The sequence below is a fragment of the Raphanus sativus genome, chromosome 7 (assembly GCF_000801105.2).
Source record: "Raphanus sativus cultivar WK10039 chromosome 7, ASM80110v3, whole genome shotgun sequence".
In the NCBI taxonomy this organism is placed as follows: domain Eukaryota; kingdom Viridiplantae; phylum Streptophyta; class Magnoliopsida; order Brassicales; family Brassicaceae; genus Raphanus; species Raphanus sativus.
The window spans coordinates 17559108-17583666 of NC_079517.1; the positions used below are offsets into that span (position 1 = coordinate 17559108).

Consider the following 24559-nt stretch of genomic DNA (forward strand, 5'->3'; position numbering starts at 1 on the left):
AATCTTCTAATCTTATTTTTGCGAAACGTTTGGCGGCTAGGATTGCCGGGTTAATGAAAAATATTCCGATGAAAGCAGGTTCCTCGAAATTTCCTCACGATATTGTGAGGAAATTTCGAGGAAACAGGGTTTGAAAGCAGGTTCCTCGAAATTTCCTCACAATTGTGAGGAAATTTCGAGGAAACAGGGTTTGGGTTTTGAAAACATCGATTTTATTTTTCTATGTCATTTCTTATACAAATGTAATTCATACTAATGAGGTTTCTTTGTATAGATGATCATAAACAATGAAATAACACAATTACAAAATAATTGTAAGTATTCCCTTTAACGTTTATTAAAATGTATAAGTGTTTCTCTTATGTTGTGTGGTTTCCGTTCAATCCGCAAAACATTATTTTCGGTTTAAAACCCTAAAGTTTGACTTCATAATTTGTCTAAGACACTTAATGAAGGTTAAATACGTGTTATTCAATCCGCAAAACGTTGTTTTCGGTTTAAAACCCCTTATTCCTCGAAATTCCCTCGGAATATTGTGAGGGAATTTCAAGGAAATACCGAAAATCATTTGTTTCGTCGAAATTTCCTCGAAATATTTCGAGGGTATTTCGACGAACAAGGGGTTTTAAATCAAACCCCTCAACCGTGAAGGGACATTCCGAGGAAATTTCGAGAAAACCCTATTGTCCCTCGGTATTCCCTCGAAAAATACCGAGGAAATGTGTATTCCTCGAAATTTTTCGAGGAAATGTGTCTTCCTCGCAATTTCCTCGAAATTTTTCGAGGAAATACCGAGGAAACCACATTTCTTGGTTTCCTCGGTATTGGTTTCCTCGGTATTTCCTCGATTTTTCATCAGAAAATTCTGAGGAACTCATTTTTCTTCGGTATGTCCCTCAGAATACCGATGTTTTCTTGTAGTGATACTTCTATATTTTTTGTTATTTTTATTTATCTAGGATATAAAAATCTTTTGATTCTTTAATTAAATTCTTTCTGTAACAAAAATTTAAAAATAGCCTATTTGATAGAATTGATCTATAAACAAACATGATTAATCTAAACAATATCATATGAGACGTACATCTTCACGGGGTGCAAGAAGCCAACAACTACTCATTTGTAGGGTTTAGGGTTTGATTATCAAACAAAGATCCAAAACACATTGTGTTTCCCGCTGTCTAACTTAACTTCGAACAGTACAATAATCTATGATTACACTCTAGTTTGCTTTGGATACAAAGTCTAGTTTGGGAGTATCTTCAACTTCCCCTAATTGCAACAATGCCTACTTTACAAGTCTTAAGTTTAAATAGAAAAATATTTTTTTTTACCGGAGAACATGACTCTCGAAAAGCGCCAAGAGCTTTTTCCGACGCATTTGGTTTATCTGAGATAACTGCTGTCCCAACCAATAGAAATGAAAAAACCTTCCCATTAGCAGGTTGTGAGGCCTCGTTCCTGGAGGTAAGAGGAGATAACGTGTCCCTGGTCGTGGAACTCTTACTCGGGCGATAATAACAAAGCCCCAGCCATGAATTCCAGAAAGGATTTTCTTTCCAATACAGTTTCTTCCGATACGCTATAAGCAGAGGCCTCAACTTTCAAATACAAAGACCCAACTGGTAGAGTACTCAAATTAACACTGGCAGCTTGAGCCAGAGATATATTAGATCCAATCGATGATTTGATCGGGTTGACTAGATGAAAGTATAGATCCAACTAACCACAGATTCGGTAACTACATCATTAGCCACTAGGCGACCAACTGTATAGAGGAATTTTCCTTTCGATTTAGCTACAGAAGAGGGACGAGAGGTCCCGACGAACTTGGCAACCTTGGACGAGACTACGAACGGCGAGCGATACTTCTTCTTTTTTCAGTAACATGGTGACATGAGTAGAAGAGGAAGACCAGAGAGGGGGAAAAAGTGCTCGTCGACACGGCGTGAGACCAACCGGCGGTGAAATAAGGGTTAGGAACCTTATCTTTTGATGTTGGAAACTTCATTTATACGGTTCCGGTATTGTATCCTTCTTTAGTGTTTTCAATAAAGGTCTCATGACATAAATATATCTTGTTTTTGAATCTGTTCAAAACTAAAAGTGAAATTTCGTAGTTTCCTTTTGGTTTCAGAACGAACTTACAAATTTTCTTTTTGGTTTTATGTTTTGGATTTGCTGATTTTTGTATATGATAAATGCTTGAATAAAATGAAAACTAAATGATAGATAGGGAGTCGAACAAAACTCAAAATAGTTAGAAATTTCATCATGTAATCTTTCTACGTACAAAAGAAAAATCACGTTTATTAATTAACAGATCTTTCAACTTCAAAACAGTTAGAACGCAGATATATATATATATAATGAATTCGACTTTTAGAATTTGGGAGAGACATGAACCTAAGAAGATTGTGACTGTTTTTGAGGGATAGAGCTAGAATCATGGAAGTTATGACTTAAGGTTGTGAATTTTTAAAGTATTCTTGGTTTTAACAAGCAATCAATATATTTTCATTTTTCAGGGTATTTTCCATTGAATTTCCTTATTCAGTCTTTTTCTCACTTTTTATCATGTTCCCCGGCCTGAAAAAAGAGAAATATTTTTATTCCAATGAGAACTTTCTCATCGTAGACATGATCTATGAAGCTTCCTCTTGTTTTCCTTGTTTATTTCCCTTTTGATCGCACCACAAACTCATATTGGTGAAAAACAAATGTGTGCGTTTATACAAATATTGGTCCCAGCATACGGTTTACCCACTACTCGCCCCTTTCATCATAATAATTCTATTTACACATCACAATCAACTGTGCGCTAGATGATAATCCGCCCCATGTGCCGAATGAGGTTTTTAACTATATATATTTAAATATTATAAACAATAATTATTTTGTTATTGATAATATTTTTTTTTAATTTGACTAAAGATGGACATTCGGATATCATTTGGATCAGTTTGTATATATTCATTCGGATTTTTGCGGGTTCTGTTTGGATTCTGATAACCCATTTAAATTTAAGAAAACTAAAGTTCATATATAATTTTAATTTCTAAAAATCTAAAAATAAAAAAAAAGATATATGATATAAATGTGAATAATGTAAACCAAAATACTTAAATGTAACATAAAATTGTTTTTACTTAAATATATGGATAAAAAATAATAGACATTAAGTATTTTTGGTTTATTTTGAGTATCGTTTAACTATTTTAAACATGTATTTTATTTGTGTATATTTCCAAGTATTATGTACAACTTAAAAATATCTTATATATTTTGTATATTTTATTGTATTCAGATCTTCCCAACCCTATATTTTATTGTAACAAAATTTTATATAAAATTGATGATGGTTTATTTTTTATTTTGGGTATGCAACAATTTTTAAACCAAAACACATTATATTATGTACATGATCCATTTAGTTAACCATTAAAAACTATTCTAAGCCTATTTAAGAAAAACGATGGACTGGACTAAAAAATGTTGCTATTACAGATTGTCAAATTCCAAATTATTCTTTGTCATTGTGGTGATGAAGAGAAAGGGAGTTAGAATTATGAAAGCAAATATACTGTGCAATCCATATTTTAAGATTTTTGAAAAATTTAATTAATAAGATCTTACACTTGCTAAAATAATTATTTTTTTCTTAATTAATATATATGGAATTAGAATAATCACATAAATAAAAAATACCTCTTGTTTATTGACAATATTTTTATTGTAAGTAAATAAAAATAAATATTTTAATTAATTTATATGGTATATAATTAAATATGAATGATATTGAAAATTTGTATATTTGCTGTAACAAACAAAAACTAAACCATTAATCTCAATTTTTTTGATGTTATATTTTTCAATGTAAAATTCAGAATTAACATATTTATGTATTTTTATATTGTACATATTTTAATTTAAATGATATTAATATATGAATATATATTGAATGAGAATTCATATTCACACGATTTTATGATAATTTGTATTTTGTTATAACAAAAACAAATTCATTTATTGATCAAAAACTTTTCAAAATGGAATTTTTAACATTTTTAGTAATTTATAGTCATTTAAAATTCAAAATATAGAATATAAGAAAAAAATAAAATTTTTATTATATGGTTGATGTGATTGTTTAATTTCTTTTAATAATATAAAACTATACAAAAATGAGAGAGGATACAAAAATTGTTATCAAATCTTTATTATTCATAATCATTAATTGTCATATATATGGTAGTTATATTAGGTAATTTCGTATTTTTATTTAAGGAAAGAATTGAGAATATTCTTTTATACATTAATAATCAATTTAATAGTTAATTTAACAAAAACATATAATACATATTTAGATGGACCAACCTATTTTTCTAAGGATTCTATGAATCATTATGGTGATAACACGTGGCTAAAAAAAATATAAGAGATATTTGATTCCTCACAGTGTTCCAAAGTATAAGATTGTTGAACAGTATTGCCTAAACTCAGCACCAAAATACTGTTCTTTCAATCGATTTCACGAATTTTTTTTAAGCTTTTCTTATTTCTTATTTTCCTAGTAATTTGATTATGTTTAACTATACATCATCATTAAAGTAAATCTACTCAAATATAAAATTAAATAATATAATTATATAAATATAATAGTTTACAAATTTCGAAATATTATTTATTACTATTATTTATAATTATACAATTTTATTACCAAAGATTATTTTTAAATTTTCTACGATTTTTTTAAATTACAATTTTAAATCATAATATCATTACAAATTTTAGAAATACGATTTAGTTTTAACTTTTGAAAATCTCCTTGATATTATTTGCAAAACGATTTTGACATATGTCCTCTCTACAATCATTTTCACTGAATAAATGTGACATAACACCTAGAAAGATGACATGATATATAACTAAATATGATATGGATTATTACATTTAATAGTGATTTATATTTTTGGTAATTTTTTAAAAAGTATAACTTTTAATCATAATAGCATTAATTTCTTTTATATATTTATAAATTTTAGAAATACGGTTTAGTTTTTACTGTTCGATAATTATGCAACTTTTGTTTCAAAATTTTATTAATTTTATATAAGTTGCTTTAAGATATTTTATCCAAAAGACATAGATAAAAAATCTAACTAATATATAATTTGAAAATATTTACATATCTATTTTTAAATATAATGTAAAATAAAAAAAATTGTTTAACTTATCTAATTTTGTGTTCAATTAAATCAAAATTTATTTCAAAATATTGTTAAGAAAATAATAAAATTTAAAATTATATTAAAGTTTTATTTTTAAATATAATTTAAATTTAAAATTTTTATTGTTTCACATAGTGCAGAAAGACACCTAATTTTAATTATATAAACTCACCATGCGTAAGATCCATGTCTTATCCTAGTTTTCAATTAGTCCGTGACCCTCCAAAACTCATTGTTCATCTCCCTTTATTTTGATGATATCATATCCAGCGTTATAAAAAAAAAACTCACCATGCGTAAGATCCATGTCTTATCCTAGTTTTCAATTAGCCTGTGACTCTAATTAACAACATTTTTCCTTTTTGTCTAACTCTAATTAACTATATTGTTAGCTGTTATTTATTCGATTCTTTCTATTGGTCGACGTACATCAGAGACCAAAGACCAATTCTGGTTCGATAGAGATAAACAAAAATGTTGGCCTAATAAATTTAGTAAAAAGATAATTACAACGACATTATATAGTAAGTTTCGGTAGTTTATTGTTGTCAAAAAAAAATATAGTAAGTTTCAAAAAAAAAAGTTTCAAATAATAAATTAGCCAACTGTTTTACATTACATTTAACTTGGGCTAGAGAACCAACTTTTTGAATTAATGAAAATAGCTGAGACACAACCACTACACTTTCGAGTATTTATAACGAATCGCATTTATGAATCTGCTCACAAATGTGGAGAGGAGAGTTATTGGCGTCTGAAGGTCTAGTGTACTATATGGTAGCTATCCACCAAAAAAAAAACTTAAATTAATTCCTAAATTTGTAAATTTATAAAATATTTTGTCCTTTTTAGCGCCATGCTTACATTATTATTACATGAGCTATTAGTCTAATTTTACAGTTTCTTATCGTTTTTTTTTTTTTTAATAAAAGTTTCTTTTATTAACTCAAGAGTTGGATTTTTCAGAGATCATCAAATCAGTTGACGTATCTAACTTGTGTAGTTTTTGAAGCCAATCAGTGTTTATATAATCGACACTAAAAATACTTTAGTATAATGGGATGATGAAAACATGTCAAAATCAGGCACACAATTTTTATCAACTAAGACTTTGATTAACAGAAAATATATAGTAGCGGTAACATGAAACTTTTATAATAAATAGGTTTATAAATTGCACCCAAAAATAGGTTTATAAAAGATGGTAGAATCATAATGAAACAAAAAAAATATCTGAAACCCCATCAAAACCCTTTTTGGATTTTCGTACTATCAACTTGGCGTAACAACTTGCTGTCATGTGACTTAAAAATCTTAGTGGATATACATTTTCAAAAAAAAAATAACAAGCAAATATGAGAATGTTGTCGACTGGAGGTATAGTACGCTATGTTTACATAATTCTAATAGTATAGGCTTAATGTTATATAAAATAGTTTGATTATTGCATTACTTGTCCACAAGTCTAGAAAAGATTTTAGCAAAAAAAAAAAAAAAAGTCTAGAAAAGATCCTTACATAATGTTCTATCTCAATTTTTTTTTAAATCTTTAATTCACAGTGAGTTTGCAAAATTCATCCGAATTTATAATGCAAATATAAGTCATATATCTGCATAAAAGCATTTTTTAAGCATATTTTATTTTTTATTTTGAAATAGATTTTGGAAAAAAGTTTTAAAACTCTATTTTCTACTAAATAATAGAAAAATGAAACTATTCCTTAAATGGTGTAGTAATTTTTTTTACTCATTTCTCTATTAATTATTTTAAAATGAAATAGGATTTGAGGGAAATTCAACTTTACTATAGAATTAGAGAAAAATACAAAAATAACACCAAAACAAGTTTTTGTCATAAAAATAGCACCACAAAGAGAAAAATGACCAAATAAGTTTTATTAAAGGGTAAATATGCATTTATAATTCTTGGATTAATTAATTTAAGATTTAGGGTTTAGAGTTAAGGGATAGGATTTTAGTAATGTGTTCAAATTTTTAAAAATAAAAAATAAATATTAAATTTTTCAAAACAAAAATGTGTTATTTTGGTCATTTTATTTTTTTGAGTACTATTTTTATGACAAAAACTTAAAAAGTGCTATTTTAGAGAATTGCGCATAGAATTACTTTGTTTTAATTAATACTGGAGTAATACATTAAAGATGATCTAACTCAAAATTGATAAACAGTTACAAATTATAATCTAGGGTATACTATTTATCAGTTTAATATCAATCAAATATTATTTTTGTTTCATATTAAGAATTATTTTAGATTTGTGTACGCATAAAAAATCATTTGATTTGCATATTTTGTTTAAAAATATTATTACTAATACACATATTCATATTTTAACCAATAAAAAAATATACTAAAAACAAAATTAATAAATTATGCATTGAAGTGCTAAAACAAACTTATTTTACAATGAATTTGTTTTTTACAACGACACTTAATATGAAACGGATGAAGTATAAGTTTAGCTTAGATAAATTTCACTAAATCTTTAATTAAAATTTGGTTAGAGGAGCGTGAGGGGCCGGCCACAAGACCAATTAGACATTTCTAAGCGAAGAGAACGTGTGTGATGATGCATTGAATAGTGAGGGACCGACCAGTGTGTTTACCACTTCTACCACACAAAAAAAATAAGTATAAAAATTCATGATAAATAGTTATGCCTTTTCACGAAACCAACTTACTATATTAAGAGAATATTATGCCTAACTAAAACTTTTCCGAGAAATTGGATCAAAATGTGATTCTGAGTAAAAGAAAAAACCTTTCACCGAAAGTGTTCGTGTCATTATAAATTCTACTATAATCAAGACCAATATTAAAAAAAAATTGGGTAGAAAAGTTTTTTTTTCTGAAAATGAAAAGTTTAGCTTTGATACTCGTATTTTATATTTTTGAATTGAGCTGATCCCTTTCTTATTAATAGGAAAGCAATTTAAGAAACAAACCTTAATTTAGTAAATTATTTACATCATTGCCATTATGCTGACATGTCATCTTTTTATGCATTTTCAGCCTACTTATTTAAATAGTCTTTTCTAGCTAGAATAATTACAACTTTTGCCATTGGTACAACTTAGATTAAAAGCATTCATATTTATTAAGAATATGATTGATTAATGCATCTTACGGAATGCACCTTATTGCCCCCCCCCCTCTTCTCGCCTTTTGATATAATATTTTCACCGAAATGAATATTAAGATGAGGTTTTCGTACCTAACTATTTTTATTGTTCCATCAATACGGAAAAAAATATCTGACTTCAAATAATTTAAAAAAAATACCCTTATCATATGCATATTTATGATTTTGCTTATCATAGGAAAAATAACACATTTCGAAATAGTGCTTTACATTCGAACAAACCATTTTCAAATATATTAATACATTGTTCACATTTCATGATTATTCTAAACAATTCTACACCAAACATACCAAAGGTGAGCATCATTTAAAGTAATGCTACATCAAGAGTCGTCTTGGTGTCGTGATAATAATGATATACTAGATGAGATCCGCGCCTTGCGCGGTGTGAGAGTTTGATTTTAGTTTTATTATGTACTTAATATTTTGTATATATTCTACATCAATTTTATTGATATAAACATGTTTAATATGTTGCGTTATATATTTAAACACGATAAATCAAAGTAGTAAATCGTAGTTTGCATGCATGGTATCTTTTTTTGTATATTTGTAATATAGTTTGAGTTATAATTAAATTGAAAAAATATATAATAAATAGAATTGAAAAAAATACATAGAGACAGCAATATTAAATGCTTACACATAAACTTTTAAATAGTTATTGGGAAACCCTTTTGAATATATACTTTAGTGGATGTACATGTTAAACAAAAGCCAAAGATAAGTCAACTCCATTATTTCATATGTTTCTAAAACCGAAACATACATTTTCCTTTTCCAGAAAATCATTAAGTTTGTGTGAAAGGGGATTAGAGTTAGAAAATTATAATTTGTTCAATTCTATCAAAAATATTGGTGATTATGGGTGTGATTGATAGTGGTTGTGGGTGCTCTCCACAGCCCTATTTATTTTTAAAGCACCAAAATCAGAGCAATCAAATTTTAATTTATTTTTTAAAACCACAGCTCTTGAAATAACCTACAGCTGTAGAAGTGCTCTGCAGAGCCAAATATCCAAATCAATTTTTTATTGCTTTCCATAAAATTCTACAGCATTAAAATCTAAAGCTATAGTAAAACGTCTACAGATTTTTTTCTACAACAATAATTTTGAAACTACAACCATTACCAATCGGAACCTATGTCCCAATCGTTTGTCAGATACATTTTCCTCATCTTAAATTTTGCTTCTTTTGTTTATCTCATTAAATTTTATCTGTTTGAATGTTTTTTAAGAACTCAGCTCAATTCTACAATGTTGCAATATATGACTAACAACTACTTTGTATATATCTTTTAAACGATTTGCTATACATACAACAACTATCAATCAAATAATCAATACATGTACGTTTTCAACTTAGTTTCAAAATAAAAGTTTCCAACCTCTAGGTTAATAAAAACCAAAGCATCTTTTAAATTGGGCAGACAATTAATTAAGTTGAATACCCAAGGGCCATTTACGTGAAAAAGCCCATTAAAATATTAATAATAAAGTCTATTACAAACTAATTGTTTCCGGTCACAAAATAATGTAAACCATAAAAAATTAAAGGCTTTTGTATTTTATTTCTTTCCCGGTGTGTCTTAGTTAAGTTTTCTTCCTTGATGTTCATTAGACCAAAATTTGTTTGGAAGATCCATATTTGAAAACCAGACCAAAAAAAGATTTTATGTTTATCAAAATAGTTCACTCTATTCTAGGGGCCAATCAACCTACTCAAATAAAAGTTTGGTTTTCAAAATTTGGGTTTAGAAATTTTCATATTTAACGATTAGGGATTCGTTCATTGATAAAATCATTTATTTATTTCTCATGATGATATATTTTTCTTCTCTAATTGTATATCTTCCAGACACATAATATTTCAATGGCTTCTTGGGAAAACTTAATCTTTGTATTTGAGATTGGTAAACTATCAATCTGAACATTTCAATTTTATGTTTATAAATTATTATCTCACAATACATCAAGACAGATGAAAGATTGTATATTTTTTAAACGTTGCAGGCCTTTTCAAGTATGTGTGTCGTATCAACCTGCTCCGATACTTCTCCCAAATTCAGTCTGGTAGGCTGCTTCTTCAGATGTCTTTGCAGAAGTCAACCGGTGTCTCTGCAGAAGTGTAAATAGGTTGCATGAGAGATGTCACGGAAAAAAAACAGTCTTGATCCTAAACAAATTAATCCCATAGTTAGTAACTTTCAAGCAATTTACTGTTTTTTTATATTACTAACATAATTGGGGATCTGTTTTATTTCATGTATGTTAACTGATGATCTCTCTGTAATGAATCATCTTCAATATTCATGGATTCACTAAGGGAAAAAGCAAGAAATTTATATTTACCATCAAATGCAGTGAACAGAGGCTAGTATTAAACTCAGTCTAAATATAGAAGTCTGTCTAGCTAACTCGTAGTGAATGTGTCGTTCATGTTGCTTGCGTCTCTAGGATTAAACTGCTGGTTTATTATCATGCCAAAAAACCATTAAGATTAGACAATTTAGATTATTAACTACAGGGAGGTGATTTGAAAACTTCTAAAGGCTGTATAAATGATTTCAACCTAAGCAAATAAACATAAGAACGAAAACTGAGTAAGCATAAGAAATAGAAATTCATAAAAAACAGAGGCTTGAAATTACCATGATTCAAACAAATTGGACAACAAATTTTAATATGGTTCATCGCAGTCATGTTGATTTTTTTTGGGTATGGATCAATGATTTTGCTTTGGTTTGCAATGGGACGAAATGACTCACATCTCTTTGGCTTATATAGGAGGAAAAAAGAGTCATAAAGAGAATATATTCGTATCATAATGCCTTTAAGACTTTCAATTTAGCTTGTCAATCACTCATATATCAACGCATAGAACAGCAATGTTTACCATATATATGTCATTGATTTATATTCTATATAAATGGAGTATTAATCAGTAGAATCACCTTAAAATTTTACCATATAAAAGGGATATAATGCATTTTGAATTTATAAAATAGTCAAAACTATATATATACTAACCTAAACTATATATATACTAACCTAAAATAATTATGGCCACATCTGTCGTATTTAAATGACGTATACCACCAGTAATTAGGCTATATACATTTTTATCTTATAGAGAATATACCATCATAAAATAGTTTAGCAAATTCAAAACGGTTCTTGTAAATTCAACCATTTCCTATAAAGATCTTTCAAGCATCGTTCCCTACATTAATATAAAAAATTACGATATCAATATAAAAAATCGAATTACGATATTTGTGTTCACTTGTTATGATATTTGTTATGCTCCTCATTATTTTTTTTAAAATTACAATATCAATATAAAAAATCGAATTACGATATTTGTGTTCACTTTTAATAAAATGGCTTCTGATACATCTTGCATTAAAAAAAACAAATATTAGATTTTACAACATTATACTACATAATTGCGTAATACATTATATGGCAATGATCTATGGTAACCTTATATATGCCAATATATTTTGATAGAAAAAGAAATCATGGAATGAGTTAATGGAAAATAGAATTAAGAGAAATAGTAATGATCTTTGACTTTCCTTAAACATGAAATGATGAAATCGCACTGATTTTTGACTTTCATTTTTACACAAAATCGTCCAATTATTCATTTTGAACTATAATGTATATGAGGAAATTCGAGTGGTACCACAATGGCATTTCTTTGTAATTTCTCTAGTGAATCAAGAGTGATTCTATATATGGGCTGAGAGTGAATATGGTGCCGACACGTCAGCATGACACTCATGTAAATAACTTACACATTTAAGGTTACTCTTTAAAAATGCTTCTTGATTAATAAGAAGGAGATTCTCGACTATCATATGTTCTTATATATTGTACAATAATAATAGAAATAAAGAGTTTCAGCATGTTTTGGTATCTAATTAATATAAACGTTTTGTTTTGAAATCAACATAAGAACACATGAGAACAGTCAATTATTATAATCATAATCAGTAAAATTCAACAAATAGTCTTTGCATATATAAAGGATTGGTTAGGTAAGGTACCACTACAAGAAAACAGATATTTAACGAGGGCCAATTTCCTCGTTAATTCCTCGTAAAAGGAAGTTTACGAGGAATTAACGAGGAAATGAGTTTCGTCGTTTATCGTCCGTCGTAACACACATTTCGTCGCCATTTCCTCGTAAAGTAGCGAGTCAACCATTTCCTCGTAAAAACAAAGTAAAGATTTCGTCGTAAGTTCCTCGCCGCATTTCCTCGTAAAATCCTCGTGGACTTTCCTCGTAGAAACCACGTGATGCATTCGTCGTTACTTACACGTAATTTCCTTGAAAAAAAATCCTCGTAAATTTGATGTAACTTCCTTGAAATATATTCCTCGTAAACTCCACGTAGATTCTTTGAAAAGTTTTCCTCGTAAATACCTCGTAAAATATTCCTCGTAAATTCCTCGGTTAGCTTTCGACGTAAATAACTCGTATAATGCGAATTTTCGAATTAATAAATAATATTGATAAATTTAATAATTATTAATTTAATTTAGTAAAAATATTTATATATTTGTGGTTTATAAATAAATTTTAAATAAAATTCAAATGCAACAAAATATTTTATATATAAATAAGTTTTGGATTTTATAATACATAAACCAAAAAAAAACTAAGGCCCGTTCATCGCCTCGTAGAATTCCTTGCTCCTCCTCGTAACATCCTCCTCGTCATGTGTGCCCGATGACTAGCCTGGAATGAGATTTTGTTGTTTCATGTTCCTCAACAAAGTTTTCCATTCCGGATTTGTGGCCGCTATAACGTCGATGAAGGCCTCGAGTCCACTCACACGGAACCGCCGGCACCTGAAGAAGAACCTGGAGGGTCTAACTGACTACCAGGCTCACCGAACATGTCTCTGTAGTGAGCAGTAAGCATGTTCTTGCGAACCTGCAAAAATATATTTTTTGAGTTTATGATCATCAATAATAAAAAATCTATTATCAATAATTAAAAAATCTATCTAACGAACATAAATTCCATAAACCTATCTAAATTCCCTAAACTAACCACCTAATATACTAAACTAATTATGGGGAGCGGGGAAATTACCATTTCGAAGGAGAGAGGAATGGGAGAGGAGTTGGAGAGGAAATGGGGAGGAATTGGAGAGGAAGTTGGGACGAATGGAGAGTGTGAGGTTTGGGTTGTATATATAACTTACGAAGGCGTCGCAATTTCCTTGTAGCTTTACGAGGAATTAATGAGGCCCGTCTTTTATTTCCTCGTAAAATCCTCGTAAACTTACGAGGAAATTGCGAGGTCCGTCCCAAATCCAACGACGAATAAGCGAGGCCCGTCTTTCTGGTCCTCGTAAATTACGAGTTTTTAACGAGGTAAATTTCTAAACCTCTAAAATCAGAAACCCCAAACCCTAAACCCCATCTTTCTTATATTATACTTCATATATTACAAACATATCTTCCTTTTAACCTCAATATCTTCTTAACATTTCAAAACTCAAAATTTAAAACCACAATTCTTTAACTTCTAATATCAATATCTTCTTTCTAATATAAACTTATACAAAATCAAATTATTTATTTAAATTTTCTATTTTGCAACAAAAATATAATCTTTTGAAGATTTGAAAATATAATCTTCATTCCAAATTTCAAAACTCAAAATTTAAAACCACAATTCTTTAACTTCTAATATCAATCTCTTCTTTCTAATATAAACTTATACAAAATCAAATTATTTATTTTGCAACAAAAATATAAATCTTTTGAAGATTTGAAAATATAATCTTTTGAAAATTATAAAATTATTAATGGTGTTTGGAGTTTGGGATTTAGACAAAATAGAAGAAAGATGGGGTTTGGGGTTTAGGGTTTAGGGGTTTAGACAAAATATCTCGTTAAAACCTCGTAAACCCACGAGGAAATTACGAGGAAATAAAAGACGGGCCTCGGTAATTCCACGTAAGCATACGAGGCATTTACGACGATTTCGTCTTACGTGGAATTAACGAGGCTCGCATTTTTTTTTCTTCGTTATTTCCTCGTTAACTACGAGGAATTAACGAGGTATGCTTTCTAAACGCCTAAAATCTAAAACCCCAAACCACAAACACCATCTTTCTTATCTTCTACTATTCATTACAAATTTCAAAACTCAAAATTTAAAACCACAATTCTTTAACTTCTGATATCAATCTCTTCTTTCTAATATAAACTTATACAAAATCAAATTATTTATTTTGCAACAAAAATATATTTTGAAGATTTGAAAATATAATATTTTGAAAATTATAAAATTATTAATGGGGTTTGGAGTTTGGGATTTAGACAAAATAGAAGAAATATGAGGTTTGGGGTTTAGACAAAATATCTCGTTAAAACCTCGTAAACCTACGAGGAAATTACGAGGAAATAAAAGACGGGTCTCGGTAATTCCACGTAAGCTTACGAGGCCTTTACGACGATTTCGTCTTACGTGGAATTAACGAGGCTCGCATTTTTTTTTCGTCGTTATTTCCTCGTTAACTACCAGGAATTAACGAGGTATGCTTTCTAAATGCCTAAAATCTAAAATCCCAAACCACAAACACCATCTTTCTTATCTTCTACTCTTCTTTCCAAATTTCAAAACTCAAAATTTAAAACCACAATTCTTTAACTTCTAATATCAATCTCTTCTTTCTAATATAAACTTATACAAAATCAGATTATTTATTTTGCAACAAAAATATAATCTTTTGAAGATTTGAAAATATAATCTTTTGAAAATTATAAAATTATTAATGGGGTTTGGAGTTTGGGCTTTAGACAAAATAGAAGAAAGATGGGGTTTGGGGTTTAGGGTTTAGGGGTTTAGACAAAATATCTCGTTAAAACCTCGTAAACCCACGAGGAAATTACGAGGAAATAAACGACGGGCCTCGGTAATTCCACGTAAGCTTACGAGGCATTTACGACGATTTCGTCTTACGTGGAATTAACGAGGCTCGCATTTTTTTTTTTTTCGTCGTTATTTCCTCGTTAACTACGAGGAATGAACGAGGTATTCTTTCTAAATGCCTAAAATCTAAAACCCCAAACCAGAAACACCATCTTTCTTATCTTCTACTCTTCATTCCAAATTTCAAAACTCAAAATTTAAAACCACAATTCTTTAACTTCTAATATCAATCTCTTCTTTCTAATATAAACTTATACAAAATCAAATTATTTATTTTGCAACAAAAATACAATCTTTTGAAGATTTGAAAATATAATCTTTTGAAAATTATAAAATTATTAATGGTGTTTGGAGTTTGGGATTTAGACAAAATAGAAGAAAGATGGGGTTTGGGGTTTAGGGTTTAGGGGTTTAGACAAAATATCTCGTTTAAAATCACGTAAAACATTTCCTCGTAAAGAAGACGCGAATTTACGTTGTGTTTACGAGGAAACTCTATTTCCTCATTTCCTCGTAAAGATGATGCAAGCTTTACGTGGTTTTAACGAGGAAAGAGAATTTCCTCGTTAAAACCACGTAACTTTACGTTGTTTTAACGAGGAAATGTTTTCTTCGTTACTTTACGAGGAAATAACGACGTTTTGTTCTTTCTTTGTAATTTCCTCGTAAAGTCGACGTAATTTTACGAGGATTTTATTTCCTCGTTAATTTTCCTCGCCAAAGTGTTGTTTTCTTGTAGTGTACACATACACATTGTTTCATATTTTGTAAACATTAGAAGATTTACAAATTATTATTATGAGCACATCAAAAATCATGGTTTAATCATAATTTGTAATCAATTTCATTAGCTGTCGTAACCTCATTTTGTGTTTTATGTCACAATTAAGAATCGTCTAAAACACACACACATGGAGTAGAAAAATGAAACCCCCTAATGATTTTCTAAAATGCTAATTTTCATAATAATTTACTTCCACGTGGTGTACACACCAAGAAATACGACATAAATATAATTATGTGAATATGGGCAATGATTCAGAAGTCAATAAGTAATTAAATGGTATCTTGACTGAGATTTCAAATGGATCCAAATTAAAGAGAAATATTGCATTGATTCACTTAATAAGTTAATTAGTTGCAAACAATAATTTAGGCAATGTATTAAAAACAGACTCCATATAGTTTCCTAATTTGTTATGTCTAATTATCAAATGATTCCAAAAATCCTCATATATTAAACTTGCGTGAATTAGCTAATTTCTAACTCAAATCTTTCTCATCAGTGCGCTTATTATGAGTTTCTCTTAGATTCACACTTAAGGTGAACTGATAGGTTAATCAATCAATAGTTGATTTTTTTTTAAAATGAAACAAAATAATAAAGATTTGTTAGTTATATTATGTTTAAAATAAAAAAGCTTAAAAAAAAATAGTAGTAGTTGCTATTTTTTGATATTTTTAACAATCCCCTATATTAAAGAATAAACATTTAAAAAGTTATAATTTGTAACTTTTACTAATTAAAAAAGTGTTCTATTGAGTTGTTATGTAACTGGAATGTTAATTTTGCTTACGTGAAGGCTTGGGAATCAACTGAAATTTTTTTTGGTATAAAATTAAATTATTAGGGAATATTAAATTATATAGTACGTCTATTATAGACCATTCATTTATTAAATTAAAATTTATTTTTATTATTTCTTTAAATAAAACCTACTAATGTAATTAAAATATATGGCAATTAATAATTTTAAATAATAAAGATTTGCTAAACAATATGTATACTTTTTATCATTTTGTTTAATTATTTATTATTAAAATAAATTATACAATTACATTAATTATATAATAAAAATTTAGATTTTTTTGTATGTGTTGTATTTCGATTTTTTAAACGAATATAAATTACTAGAACTGTTAAAAGTCTCACATAAATTTTTGTGATCAAAGTTTAAACATTTTTATGTAATAAGATAAAATGATTATATATATATTTCACATCGTTTAATTTAAACTATACATCATATGAAAAATACATACTTATATCTCGATATTTGAATTGAACATAAATTGAAAAGTTAAAATTTTAATTTTGAAATCTTCATTGTTTTTTTAAATGATAAAAAATTATTGAAACCACTAAAAATCCCACATTAAAAAACATTCCATTGGTGTAAAATTTGGTTACATAATATCCAAATAATCATAAAATCATATGAGTAGAAACCTCATTTAATAAATATTCATACTAAAAATATACTATATATCTATGTTAATATCATTTAAATTAATTATACATCATATACATAGATAAGATTGATTGCTTTGATATATTTACCCCAAAATAATTTTCGAACATACAAAAGTGATCGTTTAATTTATATGCGCACACCAATTTATTACATAATAGTAATTAATTTCTTAGTTATTTAATATATAATTATTTTTTATTATTTCATAATATGCAAAAAAACATAAAATAAATAATAAATATAAAATATTTATTCTGCACAAGACGTATATCTTAATCTAAGTATGTATCTCTTTAATAATTTCAAATCTTAAAAAAAAATTAAATCTCAGGCCAAAACAAAAGAACAAAATAAGAATAAATTCTAAAATCAATATTTATATCGAGCAATAACTAACATGAGAAAAGTGACAAAAAAAAAAAATATTGAAGATGGATAGGATTGACACGTAAACTTCTTATTACCATAATTAATTTTTAAATTGCCAATGATATAAAACCGAGCTAATATACTTTTATTGTAACCAAATAGTAGGTTTGAGGCTTAAACGTTATGTTTTTATGCGATAAGTGATTTTTTTGACTTAAATTTATTTTTTTAGATGGGATTAGCTCATCAGCAAACAAATTATGTAATTAACAAAAAAAAATTTAAAATTATGTAAGGGCCAAAAATATTAATTCGATAAAGAATATAAATTTAATTTTTCATAAAATATTTCTTAAATAATTTCATATATATATTCACCATGCGCAAGACGCAGTTCTTATCCTAGTAGGTTAGTATAACTGGAAAGCGAATGAGTTATACTTATAGCTAGAGATCAAAAGAAACTTTATTCATATGATTCTTTACTCTTCATACTTATGAGCTGGCCAGTAAACAAACGTTTTTAGATATATAAAATTATGGAATACTAGTAATTGTCATATATAAAAGAACTATTCAAGATGTGACCCTAAGAAAAATGTATTGTTGTAAATATATTCAAGTAATGTAATCACTATCTTACCAGATCAAATAAGAGTTGTATTCTATTTCGAAAGCCATATGAAATCAATGAGAATAAGAATTTTGATCCAAGGTTTATAGAAATAATTGAATAACCCTAAGTAAGCAAAACTTATTTTCCCTTCTCATTAAGGGAAGAGTGACATCATCGCCATGTCATTCGTGCAACGTCACGAAGCTCCCCTAAGCAAATTAAAAAATGGATAAGTTCATCCCATTCTCTCGTCTTTGTCCATCTCTCTCTTTCTTCTCATTTCCTCACATCTTCCTCTCTCTCCTAAAAATCAAAGAAAACCAACAATAGAAAAAAATCTCATCATTACAAGTTTCTTTTCTCCATTATATTTACACACACACTTCCCTTCCCTTTAATCATATAGCCACACCAAGAGAGGAAAACATACAAAATCACCAAAAAATCCCTCAGATTCACCATAATGGATATTGCTAGTAATAAAAAAGCAACAAAGCTAAAAGTTATGGAGCAACTTGTTCAAGGCCACGAGCTGACCACTAAGGTTCAGCAACTCCTCTCTCAACACGAGTCGGCCGGTCTGGGTCTAGCGAAGGATCTCGTGGAGAAAATCTTGGGGTCTTTCAATGACACAATCTCTGCTCTTGATTCCTTTGAACCCATCTCCCCCTCTGTCACCGCCGTTGAAGGCTCTCAAAATGCTTCCTGCGACAACGACGGCAAGCTTGAGGATTCTGGCGATAGTCAGAAAAGATTGGGACCAGTTAAGGGTAAAAGAGGATGCTACAACCGAAAGTAAGTTTCATCTTTTCTCTCGCTTACTTTTTGTTACCGTGTTAAGTTTCCATAGAGTCCAACTTAAATCAATCAGGATAGGTGAATTGGCTCAATCCCTTTACATATTAGCTGATTATTTCTCCATTTATCGCCTACAATTCACACACGCAAGAGTTTTGGATCCAAGTTAATTATGATACAGTTGTGGTACTAGTAAATACCACTAGGTTATAGGCTAGTATCTCTGTTTTACTTATTTACCATAGTGATATAGAGTTTAATATAACCATTTGTCATCATATTTTGTTTATAATGATCATTATAATGATCATATAATATAAATCAATTGATTTGGATTCATACTAGTAAACAAGGCAATCATTTAAGATCTAGTGATGTGCTTGGTCCACAAACAAACAAGATATTTAGCTTTGGTTCCAAGACTAATAATTACATATTAAAACGCCAAATGTTTTTATTTATAAGTTTACAACATTTTGAGCAGGAAGAAATCAGAGACGTGGACTGTAGAGTCTACCGTACTTGAGGACGCATTTTCTTGGAGGAAATATGGACAAAAACAGATTCTTAATACCAAATTCCCAAGGTTATTTTTACACTTATATTCATCACCAATATAAAGAGACGTGTAGTGTATAGATATTCAAAAAAAAAACAGTGTATAGTAATTCATGTTGGTGGTGCATTATTATACATGAACCGCATTTATATCTACCAAAAAAAAAGCGTATAGATATTCATGTTGGTCGTGCATTATTATACATGAACCGCATTTATATCTACCATCTATGTTGTCTGGATTTAATTGGTTGTGGAATATATACATTTGGTCTAAATTTTTTTTTTTGTTCATTAATGTTTTGCAGAAGTTACTTTAGGTGCACACACAAATACACTCAAGGGTGCAAGGCGACAAAGCAAGTGCAGAAGCTAGAATCCGAACCCAGGATGTTCAGCATCACATACATCGGAAACCACACGTGTAATACTAACGAAGTAACACCCAAAATCAAGCCTTGTATTCATCATGATGAGATTATCATTGATTCCGAAGAGCTCAAGAGTCCTAGTTTGATGACCTCGATGAAGGAAGAGAATCACCATCATGGTTCGTCCACGGAGAGTGACTTGCAATTGGTGTGGCAGGAAATGTTGGTCTTTGAAGAGGAACACCATCATCATCATGAGGCTGTTTACGGCTGTGGTGAAACTAGTGCATCTATCAATGGTTTGGATTCCGCGGATCTGTGGAGTGCAGTTTTCGGTTTAGCCACAGTGAGCAGCTCTCCTATTTCAAACGATGTTCGAATCTAGCTTGATTTTACATCACTATAGAATGAAACATCCATATTTTTTGTCATCTTCAATAGGGAATTAATCATCAGACTTGTAGAATGGAACATACATATATAATGTTATCTTCTTAAGTGAATGTAATGTAATATTTTAGAATATTGTAATAATACTCTTGCTGGATTAAATAAATATATAAATATGTATATATATATATATATATATATATATATATACACACACACATATATCATCTTATATTCTCATCTTTATAGTTAATGTATCCTACTCATCATTTTCGGTGAACTATAGTATCTTCGTTCATATTATTCTGAAATTATCAAAGTTCTCGACTGTACTCAGTGTTCACTATAAAGATTTTACTCGCTATCAATCTACCAATATTACCCTCTAATTAGTACATCAATAAATATATTGCTTGTTATCATAACATGAGAAGGGTTACTGAGAGATGAATTTGTATGAGTTTGTGAATCTAAAGAGGTTATAGATTTTAAAAATTATGTGGATTATGAAAATATATATACATCAACTAATAAAATTTGATCATAACTTATTTATAGATTGTTATAGATTTTCATGAATTTGGATTACTAAAAGAAGTTTCATTAAAAAGGCAAAATTGTTTTATAGATATATAAAAGAGTAATAAAAAATAAATAAAAACAGTTTATTTTTTCTATAGTTTTGAATTGTATGTTTTATGTATAAATTTTATTTTTATTTAATTTATTTGATCAAAGTCTAGTATATATCTAAAGTCTCTTCCTCATTATCTATATCGAGGGTTTCACAAAACAAACTAAAACAGAGGTTGATGAAGAGAGGACGGAAAGAGAAGAGTCATGATACCTCAACATCGTCGACACGACTTCGTCAGGGTGGAGATATCAACCTCCCTCTGGATCTAATGGTGGAGATACTAAAAAAATTACCGGCGAAGTCTCTATTACGGTTCCGATGCGTGTCGAAGTTATGGTCATCAATTATCAGCAGTAGTAGAGACTTCATAGACTCAATGGTGACTCGGTCTTTGACTGAACCTCAACGTGATGCACACATCATCGACGACTACGCTGCAGGCTACTACAAGGAATGTTTCTTAGCCTTTTCATCTACTACTTTCCCTCGAAATACTAATAACGTATCGGTACTAGTAATCCCTGAAAGGATGAAGCAGTATATTCGTGGCTTGATTTTTTGTTGGTCAAATTCTCGTAATAAGGCAGCTATATATAACCCTACCACAAGGCAGTGCTTTAACTTACCGGATACAAAAATCAAAGGCATTGGATCTTGCTTCTTCGGATACGACCCCCTCAAGAATCAATACAAAGCATTGTACATACCATTTAACGATATGGAGCATGTTTGTCAAGTGTTTACACTAGGAGATCCCACGGCTACGCAGTGGAGATCAATCCAAGGCGTTAGATCGCACTTTCCAATGGCGAGTGTTGTTTGCATCAACGGAGTTATCTATTACCTAGCCATTAATGCAGATGCTACTTCTGAATATAAGTTGATGAGTTTTGATGTTAGGTGGGAGAAATTTTATCATGTCGAGGCTCCAAAAACATTGATGGATCACCCCTCGATTCTGATAAACTACCATGGGAAGTTAGGATTCGTATGCTGCGAGGAAGGCATACAAATTTGGGTGTTGGAGAATGCTAACAAGGAAACCACACAAGGGTGGTCTATGATTTTCTTTCACGAGATGGAGGGTTTTAAAAGATGGCGCATCTTGGGGGCTACTCGTCTTGGTGAGATCGTTTTTGTCCAGCCAGGTTACCTCTCTAGTGACATGTTATGGGTCTTTTATTATGATCCAAAGCAAAACAGTATGAGATATGTTGACCTCAAAGGCACTTATCCCGAGGAAAAAAGGGGTTACATGTCTACTATTATCTGGAGTGCTTTGGATTATGTCGACAACACAATGTGTTTGTATCAGGCTATTAGTTAAGAAATTTTCAATGTAGAGCTATTAGTTAAGAAATTTTCAGTTTAGAGCTTGTGGTTTTTCCTTATTATTATGGGATAAAGATACAATTTATAACCTATAAAGAAGATTTTGTTGTGGTTTTCATATGATATATGGTTAAATGTCAAACATGGTCCACAAAGATATTAAAGAATCTGTCAAATATGATTCAAAATTTGGTTTGAAATGCAAATAAATATTATTTTTGACAACTTAAATGCAAAAATAGAATACATATTCAATCAAATATCGAAAACTGTTTAATTTTTTTAATTATTTATTTAAATAATTATTTATATTTATATATTTACAAAAAAAGAATAGAATGGTATTTACCTATTTAAATAAAGAAGATAATTATGAAATATTCCTTTAATAAATGTAAACATGAATAGTAGTACAATAATCGAGGTAAAAATGAAATTTCTCCTTGTATTAGAATTAGTTTCTGTATGTAATTTATGAGCACCAATGAAATTTCTGAGGAGCAGTATTTTTAAAACCGGATCGGTCAGCGAACTGGAAATTTTATGGGTCATTGTGGTTTGCCGGAACAAACCGGGTTCGATCGTGTTTGATTAGATTAAACTGAATTTAATGATATTTTGTAAATAATATGCATATTCATATAAAAATAAATAATATCAAATAAAATGTTTAAATAGTTATAATGTTTAGAAAACCCTTAAAATAACATTTAAAATGTAACAAAAAAATTAATAGTTTAATTTTAAAATCAATATGAAAAGCATATTTAAACTTTATTTTCAGATCTTATCACTCTAAATCTCACATTTAAAAAAATTATATACACATTGGGTCAAAGTTATATTTTGAAACAGAAATTTCAAAAAACGTAAATGTATCAATTATTAAAGATTTCAAAATAAGTGATCATGAAATAAAATTTAAACAAAGTGAGAAGTAAACAAAAACAATATCTTGATGTGAATATTAAACTTTGTGAATCTTGTAATTTATGAGCTGTACAGACCTAGAAAAAAGGACGAGAGATACTTTATTAATCTTTAATAAATTCTTTTTTTTTCTTAAAAGAATAAAAATAATTGTTTCATTAACAAAATTTTGGTTTATAAACGAACCGAGGCCCAGTTTATTGGATCGCGGTTCTTAGATTTTGACGATTCCATAAGATTTTTAACCGGTTCAATTTAGATAGGTTTTGACACTAACCTAATCTATTATTGTTGGTTCATAGTCCAACCCGGTCCAACGATTTGCTAACTCATACCTAGAATCACTCAAACTCTTAAAATTCGAAATATATATATATATATATATATATATATATATATATATATATATATATTTTGTTTTTTGGTTTTGGTTAACCATATTAATCGTATGAATGTTTTATCTGTTACCAGACAAAAATATTTCGACTATAAACTAATCAAACAAAAAACAATAAAAAATTGATTAAAAGATATATATATATATATATATATAGTACAAGAAGTAAATGTAAATTAAATTATATGAGCAATAGTCTATATATGTAAATATTGTAATTGATATAGTTTTGGTATATCTACTTTATTAAAACAGAAGTACGCATATGGATTAACCCTAAAATTTACTATTTATTTACAAGTTTATGCCACTGAAGTATTTAATAATCCTACATTTAAACAATTCATGTTTTTCCTAATTTATTAAATGATTTCCTAAATCAGATTTTAAACTAAAAAAGATTTGAGAACAATAAATTTTTTAAAAACGACTTTCCTAAAAAATAGGCATTCCTTATTTTGCATTACTCCTAACATTCATGTACGTATTTTATTATGGCCAAAATGATAATAGGTGCACATATCATAACGTTAGCCTAAGAAACCATTTA

General features: G+C 28.9%; 2 protein-coding genes and 1 long non-coding RNA gene across 3 annotated transcripts; 2 read left to right on the plus strand and 1 right to left on the minus strand.

Moving 5' to 3' along the window:
- Positions 1 to 12871: 12871 nt before the first annotated feature.
- On the minus strand, positions 12872 to 13732 carry LOC130497578 (uncharacterized). The gene is made up of 2 exons (XR_008936564.1): positions 13506 to 13732; positions 12872 to 13343 (listed from the first exon to the last, which is right to left on the minus strand). It is a non-coding gene; the product is annotated as an uncharacterized LOC130497578 (long non-coding RNA).
- A 5130-nt stretch (positions 13733 to 18862) lies between these two features.
- Positions 18863 to 20895, plus strand: LOC108814143 (probable WRKY transcription factor 70). Its single transcript, XM_018586646.2, has 3 exons — positions 18863 to 19391; positions 19879 to 19980; positions 20261 to 20895. The coding sequence occupies exons 1-3, from the start codon at positions 19060 to 19062 to the stop codon at positions 20706 to 20708; spliced, it is 882 nt and encodes a 293-aa protein (XP_018442148.1). The 5' UTR covers positions 18863 to 19059; the 3' UTR covers positions 20709 to 20895.
- Positions 20896 to 21496: 601 nt separating this feature from the next.
- Positions 21497 to 22790, plus strand: LOC108816819 (probable F-box protein At3g56670). The gene has a single exon (XM_018589383.2). The coding sequence runs from the start codon at positions 21526 to 21528 to the stop codon at positions 22675 to 22677; it is 1152 nt and encodes a 383-aa protein (XP_018444885.1). The 5' UTR covers positions 21497 to 21525; the 3' UTR covers positions 22678 to 22790.
- The last annotated feature ends 1769 nt before the right edge of the window (positions 22791 to 24559 follow it).

Excerpts from the sequence above, each read along its gene's own strand:
- LOC108814143 (XM_018586646.2), top strand. The coding sequence starts at position 19,060 with ATGGATATTGCTAGTAATAAAAAAGCAACAAAGCTAAAAGTTATGGAG. Across the intron at positions 19,392-19,878 it reads AGAGGATGCTACAACCGAAA|GAAGAAATCAGAGACGTGGA; the intron begins GTAAGTTTCATC and ends CATTTTGAGCAG. Across the intron at positions 19,981-20,260 it reads CTTAATACCAAATTCCCAAG|AAGTTACTTTAGGTGCACAC; the intron begins GTTATTTTTACA and ends AATGTTTTGCAG.
- LOC108816819 (XM_018589383.2), top strand. The coding sequence starts at position 21,526 with ATGAAGAGAGGACGGAAAGAGAAGAGTCATGATACCTCAACATCGTCG.